General features: G+C 29.5%; 1 protein-coding gene across 1 annotated transcript in view; it reads left to right on the top strand.

The window, feature by feature from the left end:
• LOC129968147 (nephrin-like) overlaps positions 1-23,491 on the top strand; it is a 494,644-nt gene that overhangs the window by 199,974 nt on the left and 271,179 nt on the right. Inside the window, exon 3 of the mRNA XM_056081964.1 lies at positions 1,614-1,735. Coding sequence (XP_055937939.1) covers positions 1,614-1,735 — 122 coding nt within the window. The remainder of the gene's footprint in view (positions 1-1,613; positions 1,736-23,491) is intronic.

The following is a 23,491-nucleotide window of genomic DNA, read 5'->3' as shown; positions in this document are numbered from 1 at the left end:
AAAACACTGCAATCTGTAATTACCGCATACACTCACATATACAGTTTTTCAATTTTTTGACAGATTTTCACAAAAACGTAACAATTTCTAAAATTTTGTTCATAAAACTGCGAACCAAATTTTATATCTCCAATTCTTTGCGTATCATAGTTATCGTGTTCTAATGCATTCATAAACACAGAAACATATGTTTCATCTAAGTGTATTTTGTATTTAAATTGGTTAGCTAAATCTTAAAATTTCATTTACAGAGCACGCATCAAATCTTTTCCTCTGTTTCCAAAGTATTTTTAATGTATAGTGTTTACAAATAAATATTGTTCAAGACAATAAGATTTTAAGAGATCCTTTCTCACATAATATGTTATATATGTCCTTGTATATTATTAAATATACGTTATTGCCGAACAATATTAAAGAGAAAAGCAATACCGTTCGATATTTTGAGATTATTTTAGTAAGTGATCGCTGGGATGTGGTAATAATCAAGCAGCTGAAAAATGAAGATGCATTTTGCTATGTAAATTTGACATGGAATTGCAATTAAAGTCCTTAGATTATATACAAAATTTCATATATTTAAATTATTTTGTTTTGAACTATCATATTTACTTCTAGTGGAAATAAATGATCAACCATTCATAGATGAGGTACACAATTTTATAAAAATCTATATGCTGCACTGTGTCAAAACTGTGAATCAAATTTCATATGCTTGAATTCTTACGCTTTTGAATTATCGTGTATATATGTATGCTTATATGTAATACAGACCAACAGATGGTCAAGCCCTTGACGGATTTTGTTCCAAACATGACAAATATCTACAATCTATACTGTAGCGAAAATTGTTCCTTTCGACCAAGCACATCATGGCTCAGTCGGCTGAACGAAGCATCTCGTAGCTGAACGGAAGCTTTCGGGTTCGATTACAAGCAAGGCGAATTGTCAAAAATTGATTTTTAATTTCAATTTGCTTTATGTCAAAGTTATGTTAATTATGCAAAGTTATGCAAATTTCTGTTAATTATTCTAATTTGTTATTTATGTAAATTTCCAATTTTCTGCGAGCATTCAAAGTCTAGAAGGTGCTTCAACTGTATATAAGTAGTTTCTCAATCAGTTAGATTTGTAACAAAATCTTCAGTTGATCTTGAGTGTGTTCATTTCTATTGGCCTTACTACATTCACCTCATCTACGCGACAATACTGTCACTGTTTTATCCAACTAAATTTCTTCGTTTTGCAGTTATAGTGTAAAGTAGTTCTCAGGCAGGCGGACAAATAGACTTCATCTAAATATATTTCTTCAAAATTTGATAGAAATTTATTAATTATATTTACGAAATTTTCATTCGTCTATTCCATAATGGTTTTGAGTTCATCTTGTTCAAAAAAAATTTTATCTATTGTGATTTATGAAAAACTTGAAATTTATTTTTTTGTATATTCCATATGCGAGAAAAGTTTTAAACAATACAGGAAATTGCAGATTTAGAATCTATATTGCTCGTAAGGAAAAAATATTAATAAAAGGCATTCTAAATAATCTTTAGTCATTTTTCAGTCTAAATTCCTACTTTGTAACTTATGTCTGGAATTTTTCTCCCTAGGTTTTGATCCGGATATACCTGGATATCCTCGCTATAGTATGATAGTCGACGAAAGAAGGGGAGTGTATAATTTACGCTTGAGAGGCGTTCAGCTGGACGACGAAGGAGAATATCAGTGTCAAGTAAGTCACTACTTCTCTTTGAAACATGACTCATTATGATCGATGTCTGTTATGAAAGCACTTTTCCAAAAGTAATTTATGCCAGGATTTCCGAGGTTCCTTTCAACTTTCTTGAGTGACACATTGCTACCCACAAGAATGAATTAAATGGATTAGGTTGAAACAAACTTCTCCCCCAACTTTATAATGTCAAGATGTTAGTTTGTTACTCACTCTATCGAATGGATCAGCGTTGTTGAAATAGTTTTCAACATTCCTCAATATTTAAACTGATTGATTAGTTTTCAAGAATTGTTATGTAATAATTTCTTGAACGCTAATATTTTACTCAATACTTATTTAGATTTGTTGATAAATGTAGTTCAAAGTTGTACCCATTATTTTAAAACAAATTAACATATTCACTTATAAAGAAAAAATCAATAATAAGGATAGACTAATGAATTGCTATAGTACGTATATTTGTCAAATTATAAATTACAAATAAAATCATTAAACTAAAAAAAAAAAACTTTTGTTCGTCTCAAATTAGCTTATTTATTCAATTTAACAGTGTGACAAATAATATACGAATTCTCAATTTTCATTTACCAAGACACCAAATTTCCAAATTTGAATAAAAGAGTGATAAACTGGCCTAGTGAATTAAGATAATATGGTGCGGCAAGGTATCATTGATCTATGGGAAAAAATATATATTTTTATTGAACAATTATAAATTCCCCGTGAACCACAAAGTATCACACGCGGCTTACAGAAGTAAGTATGTAACACATTACAAAAGAAAAAGAAGAAAATTTTAACAGTTATGAAGAATTACAGATGTCAACAATAAATTTATAGAAATTTTCAAAAGCACTTCTAGTGGAAATAAGTTGGTGAAACTCTGTAGGCCAATTTATATTCATGTGCTTGAGAGCCAGTCTTAGGATCTGTCTTTCTTTGACAAACTTGTAACATAGAAGGAGCACATGTTCAACATTTTCCTCCCCACCAATATTACAGTCGCAGGAAGATGACGGAAACAAATTAAATTTGTGCAAATAACTTTTAAAGTTACCATGACCAGTTAGAAATTGGGTTATTTTGTAATTAGTATAAAAATGATGGCATGACAGTCTCTTATTAATGGGAAAATATTGTGTGTTCTTTCCGCTAGTTGAGCTCTTTACCAGTTTTAACAAAAACTAGAAGACTGATTTGTGCTTTAGTGACAAAGAGTTTGCTGTACTCCTTCTGTCTTCTGCAGACTTGTTTCCTCATAGAACCCAAATTTAGAACCAGTTCAGTAAATACAATCCAAGAAAGCAACATTCCACTAATTTATTTGAGCTAAGACAGCTTTCTGCAGTAAGGATTACTTAAGTATAGTGAATCTTTTTGGCTAGCTAAAATTGCCTCATTTCTCTTCATTATGGATCCTTTTTCTCATAGGTTTGGATATATAATCTAGACTAAATATGATTAGAACTATCACTGCATTCACGAAGAAATATAAAAGTTCTTTCCCTTTCCTTTTAGAACAATCTTTATAGAATAATTAATTCTATGTGTCTTCATTAACAGTATCTATCCTTCACATATGAGGCAATATGCCAAGACAGAATGGTCCTGCAGATAAGTCTGCGAGTGGATCGATGTTAATGTGTCAGTGCCCGACAGTCGAATTGTCACGGCATTGATCAGTATCTACGATAAAATGTTAATGCAAATGATTTGATAAGAAATTCTTCATGAAAAATAATTTTCAGATGTATAGATGAAGAATGTAGTATTATGATAATTCAAAGTCACCATAGGATCACTAATAATTTAATTTATAAATTTACCAACGATGTTTATTTTTAGCAAATATTTATATGAATTAGAAATGATAATGTGACATCAGCTGTTTCATTACTTAAAGCCCCAAAGTTTCTAGATGATAAAATTCCCTAATAATAAAAATAAAATTCACCCGTGATGAAAATGTATATTATTTTTAAAGGTTTGGAAAGCTGAATTGAAAAAAGTACCGCATCGCTAACAACTAAATAGAAATTAGGAAAATTAATTCTTAGTTGTGATGTCATGTAATATAATTGATTATCAGCAATAAGCTATTTACATTTTTCTTGGCCTAACTACTTATCTCATAAAAATTCTGAGAATAATTATTCTCTAAGAAATTCTAAGAAAATTATTCTCGTAAGAAATTCTTCACTAAGAAATTATTTAAAAATTTACTGAGATACTAATTTATGAAACACTTTTTCTCCAATTCAAATATCATATCAGTTGATAAATTAATTAGTATATTTATTCATTTTCAAATTGCAGTAAGACTTCTCAGGTAACCTATAACTTTAAATCATGATAATATGAGAATCCCCACCATTAAGCATACATTCTTTTAACTTTACAACAATAGTCAAATACTTGAGCTGAAAAGAATAAACACATATAATAAAATCCCCCACTGTGTGTAACTGATAGAAATATTTACGTGCTATTGTTCTTGCTATCTTTCCAGAATAGTAAATATAAGCTACAAATGCTCTTGATAACATATAAGAGAAATAAGTATATTCTCATGTGATATGGATATTCTTTTTCGTTTTTTTAAATATAAAATTTCATCTTTATCAATAAAATCTTACACTATGCCTATTTTTAAGAACATATCAAGTTTCCTCCATTTTTTTAGGAAACTGAATAATTTAGATACTAAGAAACTCAGAAATTCAGCATATTTCATTTGTCAAAATATTTTAAAAAAATTTCAGAACTCAAAATTAATATTTTGGTTTAAAGAAAGAAAGAAATATCTATATTTCTTTAGATCAAATTCACAAAACTTGTCTAAGAAAATATGGGTAATCGATCTGGGCTGAATTTTACTAGGAGTAATTGTAATTGATGGGTTTTACAAGCAAACACGCAATTTAAAGTTGCGTGTTCAATACTCAAATTTCCAAGACAGTTCTGTAAACCGGAAAACTAGCATGCAACTCTGCGATTAGTTAAAGAATAGTTATTTGGATAATCTACACATAATACTCTGGATATTTCTTCATTATACAACCTGCTAGATAAGTCTTTCAAAAATTATTCTTATAAAATATTCACTACATCGAATTTATAGCCTTTTGTATGCTATTTTAAATAAAGACACCTGCCATTGTTTGGAACATAACTTTGAAATTTATTTTTGATATCGATTGCATATTCAACAAATTATACTTTAAATCTTTTCAGTGCACATTTTATGGTCTAATATATATAGAAATGTATTTTAGATTATTTAAATTATAATAAAACATAATTCTATTTAAAGCATTTCATTAAGGGGAAGTATTATTTGTTCATACATTTTTGGAGGAAATATAAAATGTCAGTATTTATCTGAGCATTAACATTCAGTCACTTATAATTACAACTTTATTATAAAATTTTCATGCAATAAAATAAAAATATAACAGAATTAGGAGTGTTAACTTTTCTAAAATTAAATGAAAATATTCCATCGAAATTATATATTTTTAAATTCTGTCGAATTCATTTTTACTTAAAGTGATTGAGAATATACTACGTTCTAAATTTAACACAAATCTGAAGGATAATGAAACCATATCAGATTCTATGTATTTAAATCATTGCATTTTTCAATTAACACGCTTACATTCTTGCGAAAGTACAGATCGAAAGATGGTTAGTCCTTTAACAGATGTAGCTCAGGATTTGGTATATCTGCAAATTTTATGTTAAATCTGGGCACCAAATTTTATCGATGGATGGACATTTACGAAGGGGAATTTATAACTAATATCTTATGAATGCATTTCCTTCAAAATTTATAAGAAATCCACAAATTTTTGGCAAACACCATATACAAAATTCTATGCGAGTCAATGTGTACACAGAAGGGTCAATGAGTAATGATTGAGTCAATGTGAGTCAGTGTGTACACAGACAAACGTAATTTCAAAAATGTTATTTTCGAACTTAGGAAGGTCTGAAAATTCATCAAAATCTCGAGTTCGAATTTTTTCGCCTATTACAATATAGTACCACTGCCTCCTCCATTTTTATTCTCTTTATATCTGAGAGAGTAAACATGGGAAGATTTCTTTATCGAAAACTAGAAATCGAAACACAATAGAAAAATTGTGAGTTCCTGATAAAAAGAGAAATTTCTAATGAAAGTTTTAAAAACTCTTCTATTATTTATGATTGCTTTGTAATCTTATAGTACTAATGCTTTCATAAATCTGTTCTGACCACCAGATTTTGTAAAAAAAATGATTTCTACTTTTTTACACAAGGTAAATCAGTAATTTTTAAGAACTCTTATTTCCTTCATTTTTTTATTATTTATTTCGATTTCCACGTCAGCAATCCTGTAATGTAATTATCTTTTTTATTTTCTTGTTTTCTAATAATTACACAAATCCGTAATTCATAAATAAATTAAAATATTTTGTAATGTATAATACTTTTCAATACAGTATCTTGTAATCATGTTTTCTTAAATGTAAGACACTTAACCATTAAATATTTGATGTAACAATGAAAATTGGTTGCAATTTCTGTTCAAAAATGAAATTTATTGTTGAAAATAATGCGTAAAAATAATTTTCAAGAAACTGTCAAAATACGAAAAAGATATGGATAACAATTAAATTAATATAATTACCGAATAAGTGATTTTTTAAATAATAATAATATAATTAAATTATAATATTAGTTTTGTATAGTAATATTTGTTAGAATTATTACCGAAACATTCAATTTTTTTTTCTTAATATAGAATAAAATTTTAAAAATTGGTACCTATTTTCATTTTTAGTCAGTAAGGCATACAAAATTTTAGGTTCTTAGAACCAAATTGAATTGTTCTTAGTTTGGTAGTAGCGTACCAAATTTGGTTGTGTCAAATTTTGTAGCTTTTAGTCTAGTGGTGTTTCCTACAGAAAGCCAACATGCATGTAGTCAGGCACAAATACACACACATAAACTTACAAACACATACACACGCAATCATACTCCCTCACACACATACACTGCATCACACACATACACTCCATCGCACACATACACTCCATCGCACACATACACTCCATCGCACACATACACTCCATCACACACATACACTCCATCACACACATACACTCACTCACACACATGCATTCACTCACTCACACACATGCATTCACTCACTCACACACATGCATTCACTCACTCACTCACACATTCATTCACTCACACACATACATTCACTCACTCACTCGCATACACTCACTCACACACTCGCATACACTCACTCACTCCCTCACATACATGCACTCACTCATTCACACACACACACACAATCTTCTTTATTATTAGTAAATGTATTATAAGGCTTAATGAATCATAAATTATAGATTATTCCAAACATAAGATTATCCTACAAATAAAGAGAAAACAGCTCAATACATATCATAAAAAGAATGATAATTTCAAGTGCATTTTAAAATGCTGTAAGAGCAAAAAAAGTTAAATTGATTTTTCTACACTTACTAACTCACTGCTTATTCTAAGCTCGCATTTAGAAGATTTTAATGACTTTAACTTCTCTCTAACAATGAATGTTCCACATAAAGTAGCGATACTTCCTCTCCGAAATAATACTCGCGATGCTCCTCACTTAATGATGGCTCTATCGGTCAATACCCGGGACCATTATCCGCACGGAAGCGGCCTTTAGCCTATACATATATTCGCGTCGAGAAAGACCCTAAAAAATAATAATCTAGAAATAAATTACAATCTACCTGAAATTCGGAATGATTCATTTTCTTGCAGGAGAAATGGTACTGAGAGCCCTGCGTTTAACACCTGGAGTGATACTGAGCGTTGATTTATGCTTCTTTATGAATAATGAATTTCAGTCCTGATGGGATTTAATGGATTTAAGACATGCAACTCAAAAACTCTACCAGTCAAATTAGAAACTGTTGTCTGAAAGTGAATGGCCTACATTTCGAGTTGATGAATCAATTCGGATGAGAATTCTATTGTAACTGGCAGGTCACTGATTGCATTTGATTCTTGTTTTATTCATTATAAGATGAAGTTTAATTTTTATGCTCAAGAAACTTTAGTAAGAAATTTATTGGAAGCAATTTAAAGAGGGATCATTCATTTTTATGGTTAATATTGCTGAACTGGCTCGAACAAATTATCTAAATTATTGTTATGAATCTATCAGCAATTGATCTCTAGAATGATACTGATTATTGACCATGATTTAATGGATTTAAGACATGACAAATAAAAAACTCTTGACATGAGATGAATGGTTTATTTCCTGATTCAGCAAAATAATTGAAATAAAATTTTTGTCGTAACTGCCAAATCACTTCTAAATTCCACTTATTCTTATTTGAAAACTCTTGATTTGGCGTACTAGTTTATATTTCGAATTAAGGAAACAATTGGAATAAGGTTTCTATCTTAACTGCCAGATCATTTCTGCCTTCCACTGTATATTTACTCTTATTTAAAAACTCTTAACTGGATGTAATAGTTTATATTTCTAATTAGTGAAACAATTGGAATAATGCTTCTGTCCAATAACTTCCAAATCCTTTCTGACTTCTACTTTTTATTTACTCTTGTTTAAAAATTCTTGACTGAAGTTATTAGTTTATATCGCAAATTAGTGAAATAATTGGATGAAAGTTTCTATCGAAACTGCCAGGTCATTTCTGACTTCCACTTTTTATTTATTATTATTTAAAAACTCTTGACTGAATGTAGATGTTTACATCTGGAATTAGTGAAACAATCGGAATAAGATATCTATAAAAACTTCTAGATCATTTTTGCCTTACATTTTTTATTTATTCTTATTTAAAAACTCTTGATTGGAAGCAATAGTTTATATCTCGAATTAGTGACACAATTGGAATAAGATTTCTGTCGTAACAGCCGGTTCACTTCTGACTTCCACAACTTACAAAAATAATCAGAACTATTGTTTTCAGGTTTTTAGCATTTTAAAAATGCTAAAAACCTGATACTCTTATTTAAAAGCTTATTCTTATTTTAAATCTAAGGAGTCTTGCTTCCCGCCTCAACTGTGCTTGCATATTTTACACTGGATATTAATCCCCTTTGGGGGGCACCTCGAAATGAGGATGAGATGCTTCCGTCATGGTGGTTGGATCTCGCCACCCTGGAGGGTACACGAGAAGGTGGGTGTCTGGCGTCTGGCTCCTCCCATCGATGACGGGACGTACTTCCTTAGGGAAGGCTTGTACCATGGGACCTTAGGACTCCACCATAGTTCCCACCAGTGTTGCTGTTACGGTCCGGTCATTCAATATATATTTTCCGTATGCCTTTGGGCAGGTCGGAGAATAAGTGATATGATTTACACCGGATATTGTTGAAATCTTCTGAGCTTTATCGAAATTCAGAACTCAACATGAAAGGATCTAAGATACGAGTTTTTAGATTGAAATTTCTATATTGAAAGAAAAGGAATTTTGTAATTTTATTACATTCATTTGCTATTCGAATTTATTTTTGTCTCTACATTCATACTAGCACCTTTGAACCAGCTTGATAAGAAGAAGTTTGTTAAATAAGAATCAATAAACAATATTAATTTTATAATTTTTAAAACATCATAAAAATTTAGCTATAAAAAAATACAATTTAATTAAACACAACTTCATATGTCAATGAAAAAATCTAATTTTTTCATGTATATCAGATATAATTTTTAGATTCTATATAATCAGAAGTAGAGATATTTTATTTGAATATGTATTTCGGCAATCATTATTTGTTATTTTGAATAAAATTATGCAAGAACGAAAAATTAAAAAAAAAAATGTTACCTTTAGAGATACGATAATTTAATTACTCTATTAGATTTCTTTTAATATATTCCATACAATAAATTAATTAAACAGAAATGAGGATTTCCTAATTAGGATGGAACTATTTATTTTACACCACATAGATAATAATGTGAAAAATATTATTCTTAATTTATATTCTCTTAGTAATAAATCATTGCTGCAAAATTGTAATTGTTTTTGTATAAAAATAAAAAATAAAAAATATATTATTATTTTTTAATAACAATTTGATAAAAGCTTCTATATCAATTATTTATTCTATATAATTTATTTATTTCTAAAAAATGAGGTTGTTTTTTTACATACAACAAGCTCAATTTGTTCTTACCAAAGTCTATTCTTAACTTTTTATAAGCATTTTTATTGTACTTCAAACGTTTTTATTTTATTATTATATTTTGCTTATATTTATTTCTATTTTATTAATACATATTCTAATTCTTGAGACGAAAACATAAAAAAATGTAATGTATTTTGTTGTTTTTAGATTGACTGTACCCATCTTACAACACTGTATGTAATTTGATGCAGAAAAATAGCAAACCTATTTGAGTTCACAGTAAAAAAAGACAAATATAAGTTTTTCTGTTTCAGAATTAGAACAATTCTTTAAAGTGATTAATAACCTATTTATACACATTCTAGAAATCTATATTTAACTTTTAATGAAAGTATATAAAATTATGGCGGATAATTAATTTAAACATTGAAAAACATCTGCCCATTACTCAAACTCATAAATAAATCATTATATTCAGCTTCGCCGAAGTGATAAATTCATGATTCTTCTTTCATTTCATAGACATTCAGTACACCAAAACTTCAAATATTAGATAAACAGATAGTTTGGGATTATGAATAAGACTGAAAAGAGAAGACAATACACAGAAAATTTTCATCAATCAGTTTTATCAGAATCATTTTGAAATGAAAACTGAAAGATTCATGTTGGGCAAAATTTTCCTTAAACATGAATATAAGTCCCAGTTTGTAGAAGTTTATCTTAATACAGGATGCTCTATAAATTCGTGTAATCTTCAAAAAATTACAATAAAAAAGATAAAGCTAGGGAAAAAAATTAGGTTTGCGGGAATATGTTCGATTTTTTTTCTATTAAAATGAGTCAAAAAATAAGCTATAGATGATGCTCGAACGTCAAATCGAGATATTTTAGGCAAAACAGGATAGTTATAAAATACAAGACTGAAAATGAATCCATTATTCGATACCAGCAGCATGTTACCGTTACCAGATCGAACATTAGTAGTTAAATATTTCTATAAGAATAGTGAATCCACGAATGAAACAATTGCGGAAGTTCAGCATGGTGAAACAAATAAAGGCTAATAAAACCCCTATTTCATTGAATGGGGTACTAAATTTAGTGCATCGTTTTGAGGAAACAAGGAGTTTGGAGGATCGTCCATGAAGTCTCTGTTGAACGGACCGCGCTCTTCTTGTACAAAATATCATAGGAAATTTGAAAGCCGAGATATCAACGGAAAGTAACAGTGCAGGTGGAAAACTAGGCACGTAGGAAACCGAGGGAGAGTAAAAGTTATAATAACGGAAAAGTAGATGCGACTCATTTTGCAATGAATTTTCAAACTGCATTTGTACAACATTAAAGCATTTCACCAATTATTGCCAGGAGATTCCGATGAAAGACAACGCTTTTCAACATGGGCATTAACACAAATGAAACACGAGTAAGAATAGTTGCTGAGCATGATGTGGAAAGACCAGTTTTCATTGCGTGGTGAAGTGAATACGCAAAACACTAGTATCTTGGCGACAACATACCCTAGTGAGTACACGATCAAACCATTTCATTCTCCGCGTTTGACTGTTTGATGCGATTTCAGAGTCCTTCATTCCCGGCTCTTTCTTTTTTTTGAAGAGCGTTGTTCTATATACGGTTTGAAAACAGGGTCCAACTGATATGCTTACGCTTTTGCTTGACCACGTAGTGCCTAATCTGCAGCAAAGATTTGAGTTACCTGTCGTTACATTCATGCAAGATTGTGCCTTGTCTGACGTTGGTTGTTCCGTGAAGATTATCCTCCTATATCTATTCACTGAAGACCGAGTGATATGCCGAAGATGTAAGATTAAGTTACCCTCAGGATCTCCAGATCTTTCTCCAAAAGACATTTGATTCTGGGAATTCCTAAAATCTAATGTTTACAGGGATTGTCCATCCACTTTGGTAAAACTGAAAAATACCTGCGTCGTCGATACCCAGAAGCTACACTCCGTTGTAATAGGCTTATTTATACTTCTCACTTGCTTAATACATTGTAGTAACGGTTATGTTTAATATCTTTTGCTTTAAATTAAAAAGAGCTGTTTTAAGTTGATGTATTTTTTTTCTGATTTGCCTAAACAATCTCAGTTTAACGTGTGAGCGCCATCTATCGGTAATTTTTAAATCATTTTAATGGGATATATTAACACAAACTGCATTTTTTTTCGAGAATTAATTTATTATTATAAATTTTTGAAGTTTGTGCGAATTTATGGCGCATCTTATATTTAACTATGCAATTATCAATCTCATTCCTCAATATATACTTCATTTGCTTACTGGCAAAATATGGAATTTTTGGGATTTGGGCTTATTTTATAGCCAAACTTTCAATTATAACCTTCAACCTTATTCTTTTCAAATAAAACAATTCATTTTATTTTATATTATTACCACAGAAATCATTTAAAAAGTTTAACCTTTGGCATGATTATTAGTGTTTATTTCAGCTTAGGGACACATATATATCTTAATGTTTAATTCATTTGAGAGAGTTAATAATTGATGAATAAGAAATTTTCAACCTAAATCTGGTTGTATCCATTTTTTGTTTGTTTCATTAGAAATAGTATAATATTGCGCTATTTTTTGTTATTACTTTATTGGCACATTAACTCAAAGTATGGAAACACAAAAAAATAAACTCAGTTGATATAGAAGCAGACAGGATTTTGGACATCAGTTACTACTCGGTATTAAAATTTACGATTCATTAAATATTAATGAGCTATAGATTATTTAATAGATTTAATCAACGTACAGCACTTATTCCTCACAAATTACACCTCGAGGCTTAAAATCGACTTTCCCTTTTACAGAAAAACTGTAAAAGCTTGAATTTTCTCAGGAATATAGCCGAAATAAGCATATCGATTTCCGAGCCAGCGATTAAAACATGATATCCAGCGATATGCATAAATCACATCTCCCATCAGAGACTCACCGAGAGAATACAGAATAGCTGCTTTAAGGCCTTACGAAGTATAAAATGTATTTCGCTGTCGTTACTGCGTGATTTTTATATTTTGTTATCCTTTATGAGACGGCTGTTGGTGTCTGCAGAACGTGCCGTGCTCCTAATAAGGTCAAAGTTATTGGAATCATGACTTATATCCAGAATTTCGAGCACGTCTTCAGCTTAATTGTCCACAGTGGAGCTCTAGGGTTAGAATTGCATAAAAGTTTACCCTGACTTTAGCTTTAAGTACTTTGGAGCAAGAAAAGATGCAATCTTTAATATTCATAGAGTTGATTTCCGAACTCTGTTTTTAAAAACTCTAAATATATATATTAAGGATGCATATTTGCTTTTCTGTTTTCTCATTCCATTCAGATTTCTGAAAAGAAAGAACACATCGTTTTATTTTAAAAAGCACGATTTGGATAGTGATGCTATTTTGATAAAGATATTTTGATCTCACTTATTTTGTCAAAATGGAGTTTATGCAAAATATTTGATTTAGTTGTATTAAGTTGAATTTATCATGTATTTGATAAACAATTTTTATGCACAGCGTTAAGTTAAAATGATTTAGACATTTTGATATTCAATTTCGAATTACTGCGAATTATTAAGAATATTTATAAATAGACACGAGAGTATTTTGATATATTTTGGCTTTGGTTTCTTTCGATGAATATTTTTTTTAATTGAACGATATACTATGGAATTTTTTCAAAATCTATTCATGGGCTGTATGGTGAAAAGTCGAACAGACTCAATAACCAATAACGATATTTTATTCTCCACACAAAAAATAACAAACAAATAAGAAAGCACAAACGAAGCGTACTTAAGAATAGATTTTGCCGTAAACAGCAGTACATAAGCTGCAAATTGGTAATACACAACCGCAACTGCACAAAGCAGAGAACTAGCAGAACAGAGACTTCCTTACACTATTCACATCATTCGATTACTTAATATTGACTACAGTTTTTCCGCTGCACTGGGATTTTATAGCCTCTTTGGTAGTTTCCAATTTTTTTAGAAGGATATCGTATCTTTATTCCTAATTAATATATCACCATAATTCCAGTAGTTTCTGGAACTTCTGTTTTTGTTGCCGAAATCGGGGGGGGGGGGGTATTGATTCAGAATCTATCAGAGCTAACTGTTAAATTATCTTCATAACCAAAAGATTTACTATGGTGGTAGGTAATATTATAAATTCGAAACAATACATTCTAACATTTCTTTAATGGCTTGTTTTTGTTTCGTGATTCTTACATATGGTTTCGGATACATGGCATATATTCGAGAAGATATATAAAAAATTGAAATAAAAGAAATTACATTTTGCAACTTTTTCTTACTTTTAATGATCAAATTTTCAATCAGAATTACAGAACTAGCAACAATATATAAGAGAATTTTAATGATATGGGGAAATAATTTGCATATTCGAGAAGATATGAATATCATATTAAAAAAAATTTTGACTGCAAATGTTTGACTCGTAACGTAAATTTTCTTTTATAATTTCCAGCCAAATAAATAGAGTAAATATTATAAAAATTCACTTTGAATACTGTCCAGATTCATGTATATTTGTAATATTCATGTGTACACATAAATTATGTACATAAATATAATTGTAAAGAATTAAGCTTATAAATTTAAGTGTTAAAATAGGTTGTTGTTTTCGTTTTCTTCATTTGCAGAAACCAGCAAGTATAGCCTAAACCATTAGAGAGATTCATTCTGCATGTATTATGACAAAAGTATAGGAAAATTTATCCTTTCATATCCATTTAAATAAAATGTGCGTCCAGAGCAGATTTGCTAAATTTCCTTTGGATTTCATTGCCCCAAAATACATACGAATTTAACTGGAATGCCCAATTTGAACCAGTCTTCAAAACCCAAAAACGATGATAGAGCTTTCTAGTTTTCTTTTCTATAAAATGGAGCACATTTCCTGCAGAAATATTGTGAAAATTAGTGAAACGTTTTCCTCGTATAACAGTAAACGTTAATGAGGAAAAATAGGACAGGATAAATATTAGTAATTGACAAATTTTCAAAAAAAATATCAATGAGATGCTTTTAATCATATAGCGCATATCAGATTATGTAATGATAATTTTTTGTTTTTTTCTAATTATGTAAATAACATTATCTCATTAAAATACATAGCATATTAAACATTAATGTAAATAACATTACATAATTAAAATGTACAGCGTAATAAATATCAACAAAAATAACATTACATAATTAAAATGTTTAACATGTTATATATTAATGAAAAATAACATATTAAATTAATATTAAGATAGAATGTTACATATGATACCTAATTTACTGCACTTTACTTCCATGAATCGTAAATTTGGAAGTCTTTTGAATTTCTCGAACCTTTTATATTAATGAATGGATCTATTCTAGTTTAAATAATGCTGAGATTTCTAAGCAAAATATGACCCAATTAATATTAATAATTGACAAATGTTCAAGTAAAATATCATTGAGATGCTTTTAATCATATAGCGCATATCAGATTATGTAATGATATTTTTTTTGTTTTTTTCTAATTCTGTAAATAACATTATCTCATTAAAATGCATAGCATATAAAACATTAATGTGAATAACATTACATAATTAAAATGTACAGCGTAATAAACATCAACGAAAATAACATTACTTTATTAAAATGTTTAAAATGTTATATATTAATGAAAATAACATATTAAATTAATATTAAGATAAAATGTTACATATGATACCTGATTTACTGCAATTTACGTCCATGAACCGTCTTTTGCATTTCTCGAACCTTTATATTAACGAATAGAGCTATTCTATTTTTAAAATAAATACTTCTTTATGGCTTCTCTATCAATATTTAGCATAGAATTAAGTAAATTATAGTCAAAAGTGTCAAAGTATATTACATTAGTAATTAATCATATTTCCTGCAGTGATTACATCTTTTATTTTGATGGAATGAATTCCGCACTTACCCCAATACATTTCTGAAAATAAAAGACTTTTTTTTTTTTTTAGAAAGAAGCATTTATTCTTAAATTGCAAAGACTGTTAATAAAAAGAAGGGAAATGTTCCAACTACCCTTATATATCATAAGTAATGTCTTCTAACATTATTGAATTTTTTGAGCGTATTTTCTAACCTTTTCCCATAAAATAAGATATGATACATGAAAGTACATTTCTCCATGACCAAAGCAATATATATTATATATCATCGATTTTATTGTCATAGCTGTTACTTTAGAGAGAAATAGGACCATAACATTTTTCCGTTAACACCATCGAGATAACAAATCACGTTTCATAGAACAGCTTTGCTCGGCTATAACTCTTCCTAAAATGATCTGCCTCAAATGGAAATGCATCATTTCCAGCTTTTAGTCACCGTCACAAGTGTTGTGGCCTATGAGCATCACTATAACTAGTGATATATTCTTTTTGTTCTTTTTCGTGAATTTTTCAGTCGCTTTTGGATTTACTTTTACAGCAATTTTACTTTTACTAAATTTATTTCAACTGTTCAAATGTTATTTTTTACATTAAGACGTTTTGTATAATCTGAATAATTAATTAATTGTATGGCGTTTTTCCTAACTGCTATTTGCATTATTGTGTACCAAGGCAAATTCATTGCATAGATTCGTGAGCAAATAACAATTTATTGGCCTTCAAATACAAAGTTCCTCGACCTGCTCGTATTTGGCCTCACACTTTTGGATAAGCTGAGCCGAGATGGGTTAAAAGATAAACTTGTATTATTATAAAAAATAAAAACTAAGCAAAATGAAAATTATTAAATTATATATGTATTTTCTAAATATTGTTACGAATCTGCGATGTTGCTTCCCAGCACAGTGGGTTCCATAGGAGGTCCCAGAGCTGGGCGACCATTTGGCGACGAATTTGGCGACTTTGGCGCAAAATAGATTATACCCGAAACATCTAGAATTTTCCCGATCCGTCCAGTAGGAACGGAGATAGGCCTCGAACTTTCCTGATTGGTTGAGAGGCTTCTAGCCCCGCCTTCTGAGACCTATAAAAGGAAGAACCCACAGCTGCCGGACGGTGAGTCGAGTCGTGGACCAGTAGAGTCGAAGAGTAATCGGAAGCGACGGTGAAGAGCTCGTCTTCCAGGGACTAGCGGAGCAGCGACGGAGTAGAGCTGCTGTTGTATGCTGCACGTCTCGGCTGAAGATAATCGTCTTCTGTGCTGTAAATAGTTGTCGTCTTTGTGCTGTCCTGTGTGTCTTCGTGTAAATAAACGTCGTTGTTTTATTTTCTACTGCCGCCTGGTGATTGAGCGTTCTTCACACCATATAACTTCCACTATTCAAACGAACCCCGGAAATTGCGTAACAATATGTTGCTTATAATACTGACCCTGCTATATTGTGTTTTTTCAACTGCTCATTCTGAAAGACAGACTCATTGTTTGATTCAAAGTTGGTTTATTTTTTTATTAAGTAGAAAACAGATTCATTTTAGTATCTTGAAAATTAATTTATTTTTTTGCAATTTTAGATTGAATTAGTTTTTGAAAAACCTGTTCTGTTTAAATTTTGTAAACTCAATATAAAAATAAAGTAAATTATTAGCAAGTGGGCCTAATAGAATGTGAGAACGAAATTAAATTTTAAATGATGAAAGAATGATCCATTTGTTTTAAGGGTATTCTATCGTGATGCGCGATAATGACTGTTTGTTCATTTTATAACTTCACGTGAAGGACTTCTTTGGCGATATGTCTGTTAATGATTAAAATAACCAGTACTAGTCACATATAACTATCCAATAACCGGTTCATCACTATCCAAGTACCATATCAACAGAATTTCTATTTAACTGTGTTCACGCAGCTTGGCAAAATATGGCTCTTGCGCCAAAACACATCATAAATCACATCACAAATCACTCTTACTATGGCATATAGTGAAGCTTAACCTCGTCCAAACTAAGGCAGTATGCAAAGCAACTTGTCTACGATGCCAAAGATTTTTCCGCACCAAGACTCCTATTTGCATTCATATCCTGGACCATGAAAACTGTAGCCACCATGAGCTTCACATCAACGCCCACTCAAACCGTACTCAATCAGATGAATGAGTCGGGTTTATGGTCGTTTCTTGGAAACCAAGTTTATAAACTAGTTATTTTATCCTTCGATTGAATCAATTCCCCTCTCTGAATTCGATCTTAGGACGATGTCATATATAATGCATTCCAGGCTCTCTGACCCTCGGGATTGATTCTAAAAATATCAAACGCGAATTGGAACTTTACCGCCAGACGAAAACAACCGACTTAAAAGTTTGGCAATCTTTGTGCTTATTCTTTGGAGTATGTATAAAATTTTAATTGGTCAACTAAAGGTTATTAACTTTACTTGTACAAACTAACTATGCTATTTTGGAAATGAAAACAGATACCTTTCTGTTTAATAATATTTAAAGAATTGGATTTAATTTCTTGTAGAAAAAAATTAACTAAAAGAATCATTATGATGAAATGATTCTGTTGTATTAATTGTAAGTAGTTTAAGCACTTGTCGTGAGTAGGAGTATTTAATTTTCAACAAAAACGAAATCAAGAGTAATACAACATTAATTGCTAATGAAATTTTAGAACAACATAAAGACAATAAACCAATAGCATGAAATTTTGTGCAAAAACTCCACATACCAAGAAATGGGCAATTAAATGAATTGCTTTCAGATTCTATTTAAAATGATTTATTTTCATATGAAATAAAATTACCTTATGTTTAATTTTAATGAAATAGAATATTTTCTAAAACAAATACATATTCATTTTTATCCAAAATTAACCTGGTCAAAACAGAAAAACACTTTTGTATTTCTCTTATGATTTCTTAAAAATTAGATTTAAAGCACATAATTCAGAATCATCGATATCACAGTTTTATTAAAAAGACTGAAAGAAAACAAAAAAAATGAAAGAATTAAGTTTTTAATCAATACACCAAGTTGAGTTTTTTTAATTATTTCAATGTACCTAACGAAGTTAAAACATCTAGAAACAGCAAAAAAACATGAAATGAGATTAATTTGAAGATTTCATGGCCACGGAAATATTGCAAATAAACAGATTAAAAATGCCAGTTTATCATAAAGTAATTCTTGAAGCAGATAAAAGTTAAGAGAACTTTCATTTCCGAAGACGGGATAAAACATTGATCGGATTTCTTAAGTTTATTCATTTGCAAAATTAAATTTCAGATATGTAGATTGCTGCATCCTCTTTCAAGAAGTTTATTTCTTTCATAATAAATAGGATTTTGCTTAACCTTATCTCTTGAAAAAGAAAATAGAAAATAAAAACATGGACAAATATTTTTATTTTCTTTAAAAAAAAAAAAATTTCGAGATCTCCTAAATTTGGGAATTAATTTCAAGATTTAAAGAAGTTTTTGATCGTAGGAAAGTTGTTTTATTTGTTTTTATCGGAAATATTCCGTGCACTAGACTGAGTTGTTTTCCATCAAGAATTTAGTTTCTGACAATTTTTTTTTAATGAAAAGACAAAACTAACCGTTGCTTTAATAACTATTACTTAAAATTATGGAGTTTTGCAAAAACAAATTTAAATGCACCACTTTTGATAATTATAAAAGGATGTAGTTATAATTCACACAAAAACAGAAGTTTATTGGATTTTTTGATTAGTAAATTAAACAGGCTTCTGCATAAAAAATATTATTTAAAAATTTTTGCTTTATTAAATAGATATGTTACTTATATACGAAGAATAGTTTTCTGCAATACATTTTAAGTTCATAAAACGCATAACATATCATTTCAAATCATAACATTTAATATCTGATATTTTCTACTTTTATATAAAAGCATTGATATTCTGCAAAATCTCGTGATTTCAGATATTATTTCCATTACTGCAACAACTCCCCTTCTACATTATTCTTGGTTTTATGATCAATGTAGAAAAATGATTGACCAATAACTAATGACTAGTACACATCTAACACTGTACGGAAGTGGCATTCAATCAAAACCGTCGAAGACAGAACTCCTCATAGTGTCTATATAGTAATACGACAGCCAGCTTTTGATAAAGTTTTACCAGCACAGTTCCTTCCTCGTTATCTGATCTCCGGTAAAAATTAACTTTCATTCCAGAATAGCACAAAGGTAACTTTAAAATGAAGTGCTAGTCATATAAATATATTTTTTTCAACATTGACACACTACGAGACAACTTACATGAGACATCTTTTGAGGAATATAACTCTTGACTACAAACTGAAATTCAGTTTATTTTTCGCATAAAATATTCTTCTAAAAAATTATTTAGTGTACTTTGATGAAATTTTAATTTTTGTCATTGATGAAATTTTGACATATGCAACTAATGAAAACTTCTTCAGTTACTTTTCAGCATTAAGCTATTAAGCTAGTATCATTTTTTTTTTGTTTAAAATAATGAACCATATGTGTTTTTAATTTGTTAAATAAATAGTATTTTTCAGATTAATTAAAATTATTTAATATCAGTATGAAACATTTATTTTTTTTATTTTTCCTATTCATGATAGCAACTATTATATGAAAGATCATTTACCAAAAAGAAAAAAAAATCGATAAAATCTTTCGAAATAAAAAAAAAATACTAAAATTATTTTTTTAATATATTCTTATTCTTATCTATGACCTTATAATTAATTTTGCGATAGTCAATTTTTCGCTCCAAACTTTTCATAAATCTTCTTTTCTCTCACAAAATATCACGATCAACAAGATTTGAAAGATTAATTTTGACGCGAGCAGAGCGGAGATTTTAATTTATCCCAAACTCTGAAAACATTTTTCTGTCAAATTTTAAAGAAGGTTTGTTTTCTTTATACTTAATCTTGTTTACTCATGCTAACGCATTTAGAAGGAAACACTTTTCTTTACAAATTACTTCACAATGGACTTAAATTACTTTTTAATGAAGTTCACTGAACATGTCCTGAAGCTGATAGCACCGTTTTGAGTGCTAGTGTGGGAGTGATACTTAATGAATTTAAGGATTTGGTATTCTAAAATATCATATTTTGCATGTTTAAGTTATTAGGATTTAATATTTCATATAAGTTTTAGAGTTTAATAGTTCCATTAAGGGTAGCAAAATATTAAAAACAGTTAAATTTTTTTTTATTTGAGTCTGTGGTTATGTAAGTTCCGTACACATCAGTGACCTATGGATTAACCCTTAATTGGGGATGTGCGGTCTGTGAGACCGCTAGAGATGGAATTGTAGTCACCCCTATTCTATTTTTAGCTCAATTGAATGGATTGACCCTGTAACTTCATGTTTTGTGATTTTCAATACACGTGCACTTTTTCAAGTGATTTCAGTGGAGGCTTTTTAAAATAATTAAGTTATTTCTTCGTGCGTGGTCTCTAAGACCGCACCTCCCTGTTAGTGTCCCAGTGATAAACAAGGCTTAGCAGATGGCGATAAAACTTGGGCCCCAAATTATCATCCAATTTACTGATCTTATTATTAAACAGTGCTCCGGACACTTTTAAATGAAGCAGAAAGTGATTTTAGTGATAAGGATAATTGTACAGAAGAGTTTTTCGATGAAAGTTCGCATTCAACCGATTCTGATATGTATGTTCAAACATAATTAATTTTTCAGGAAATCTTGTATTTTGAAAAATTTATAAAATATACTAATATACCATGGGAAATATATACATAAATTATATGTGGGTTTTTATACTAGTTCTTAACCTGTATGTTTAAAATTCCCTAGAAAACCGTACTATGAAAGTCACACAAGCCGATAAAAAAGGGCCATTTTACCCATTGTCAATTTTTTTATTTTTCATATAATTGTTGAATTTTTCAATTACATTGTCTTCTATATACCTTCATATACTGTAAAAATAAATATGATTCCAAAAGTAAAAAGTAATATGTTTTTTCAATAATATTGTTTATTGTAACATGTAATTTGAAAACAAAATGTATGTTCTAACGTATTTGCTTTTTTCAATGATAATATATTTTGAAAAATTTCTAAAACGTTACTATATATCAAGAAAAATATCTGCAAAATATATTGGCAGATTTTAATACTAATACTTTCATTAGAAATTCAAATGTAAGAGTAAATAAAATGCGGTCTTGTAGACTGCACCTACCCAGTTAAGTCCTAAATTTTCACTTCCCCAGTTAAGTTATGATAATAATGAAATTTGGTTCTTTGACATTTCCGTTTATTAAAACCGTTAAACCGCTGTGTGACTAACCAACAGCTGGAGCAGATTGATGTTTTTGAATTGTTCCACCATTATCACAAAATGCCCAACAACATTGCTGCGATATCTTTACGATATTGACCGCATTCCAAATATCGGACATCATCTTGGAGATGTCGTACAATATCTTGTACTAATAGTGTCTAGAGATGACTTGTAAGGACTGATGATTTTGAAAGGAAACCAAATTGTTTCTTTAAAATAACTCAAAGAAAATCAAACTACTTTTGCATAATAAAGCTAAATTGAACTTCTATTTTAGATGTGATAAAACTTTTAAACTGCCAACAGAAAAAATCCATCTTCCAGGAATCATTTTTTTTTCTCAAGATATGTTCAAATGATCAAATTTCTCAAATTATGATCAAATAATAATAGAACTACCACGGCTGCTGCATCATTGAGCAATAACGATTTCATTCCCTTCATGAATTTGTTTCTTCTGTAATCATTTTGTAGATAATTTTATGACTTGATCTTTTGTATCAAACAAATTAAAATTTATAAAAGAAATCAAAACTAGACTCTTCGGCATGCAATTCATATAATCACTAATCTTATGCTTCATCTGTCTTAACTTATAATCGGTCTTATCTTAATCTTATGCTGTTTTATCACCTGAATTACATTTCTGCTTTATCATCATCATATTTCTACTAATTTTTAAACAAATATTCTGATATATTATTCTCTAGTAATATAAGAGTTAATTTACTCTCTTTAATGACTTAATTGGCAGGTAAAATTCTCCTTCATTTTAGTAGACAAATCATGTGATTTAATTTAACTGAGTTTAACTCAGCTTAATTTCATTGAGAAAGATTAATACCTCCTTTTTAACTTACAGTGGAACTCTTATTAAAAAATATATCGTGTTTTTTAAATCTTAATCCAATGACAAGGGCACATCTTAATTGGTGTTTCGCATGTGAATCTTTCAAAACACAATATTGGGACCTAGTTTAGCATAAACTGGGTCCATGTACAAAGAAGATCGATAAAAAAGAAGGCAAGTTCGAATCAATAACCTGAAAGCTGAGAATCTTAGAAATAAATCATAAAACAAGTAATATATAACCATTCATCATATATAATCTACAATTCATTGTCTCATTCCCTAAAAATTATAAAGATGCAATAGAATCTTACAACAACGGTATTTGAATTTTAAGAAAAAAGTCTTTCTCCTATTTGAAATTTATTTCTTTCCCTAAAACACGTTAAAATCATTGTTTTTAATCATATAATCATTTTATTATTCTTCGTCTTC

The sequence above is a fragment of the Argiope bruennichi genome, chromosome 5 (genome assembly GCF_947563725.1).
Source record: "Argiope bruennichi chromosome 5, qqArgBrue1.1, whole genome shotgun sequence".
NCBI classification, from domain to species: Eukaryota; Metazoa; Arthropoda; class Arachnida; order Araneae; family Araneidae; genus Argiope; species Argiope bruennichi.
The sequence above is the reverse complement of the archived record's forward strand: the minus strand, read 5'-3'. Positions and strand labels throughout refer to the sequence as shown.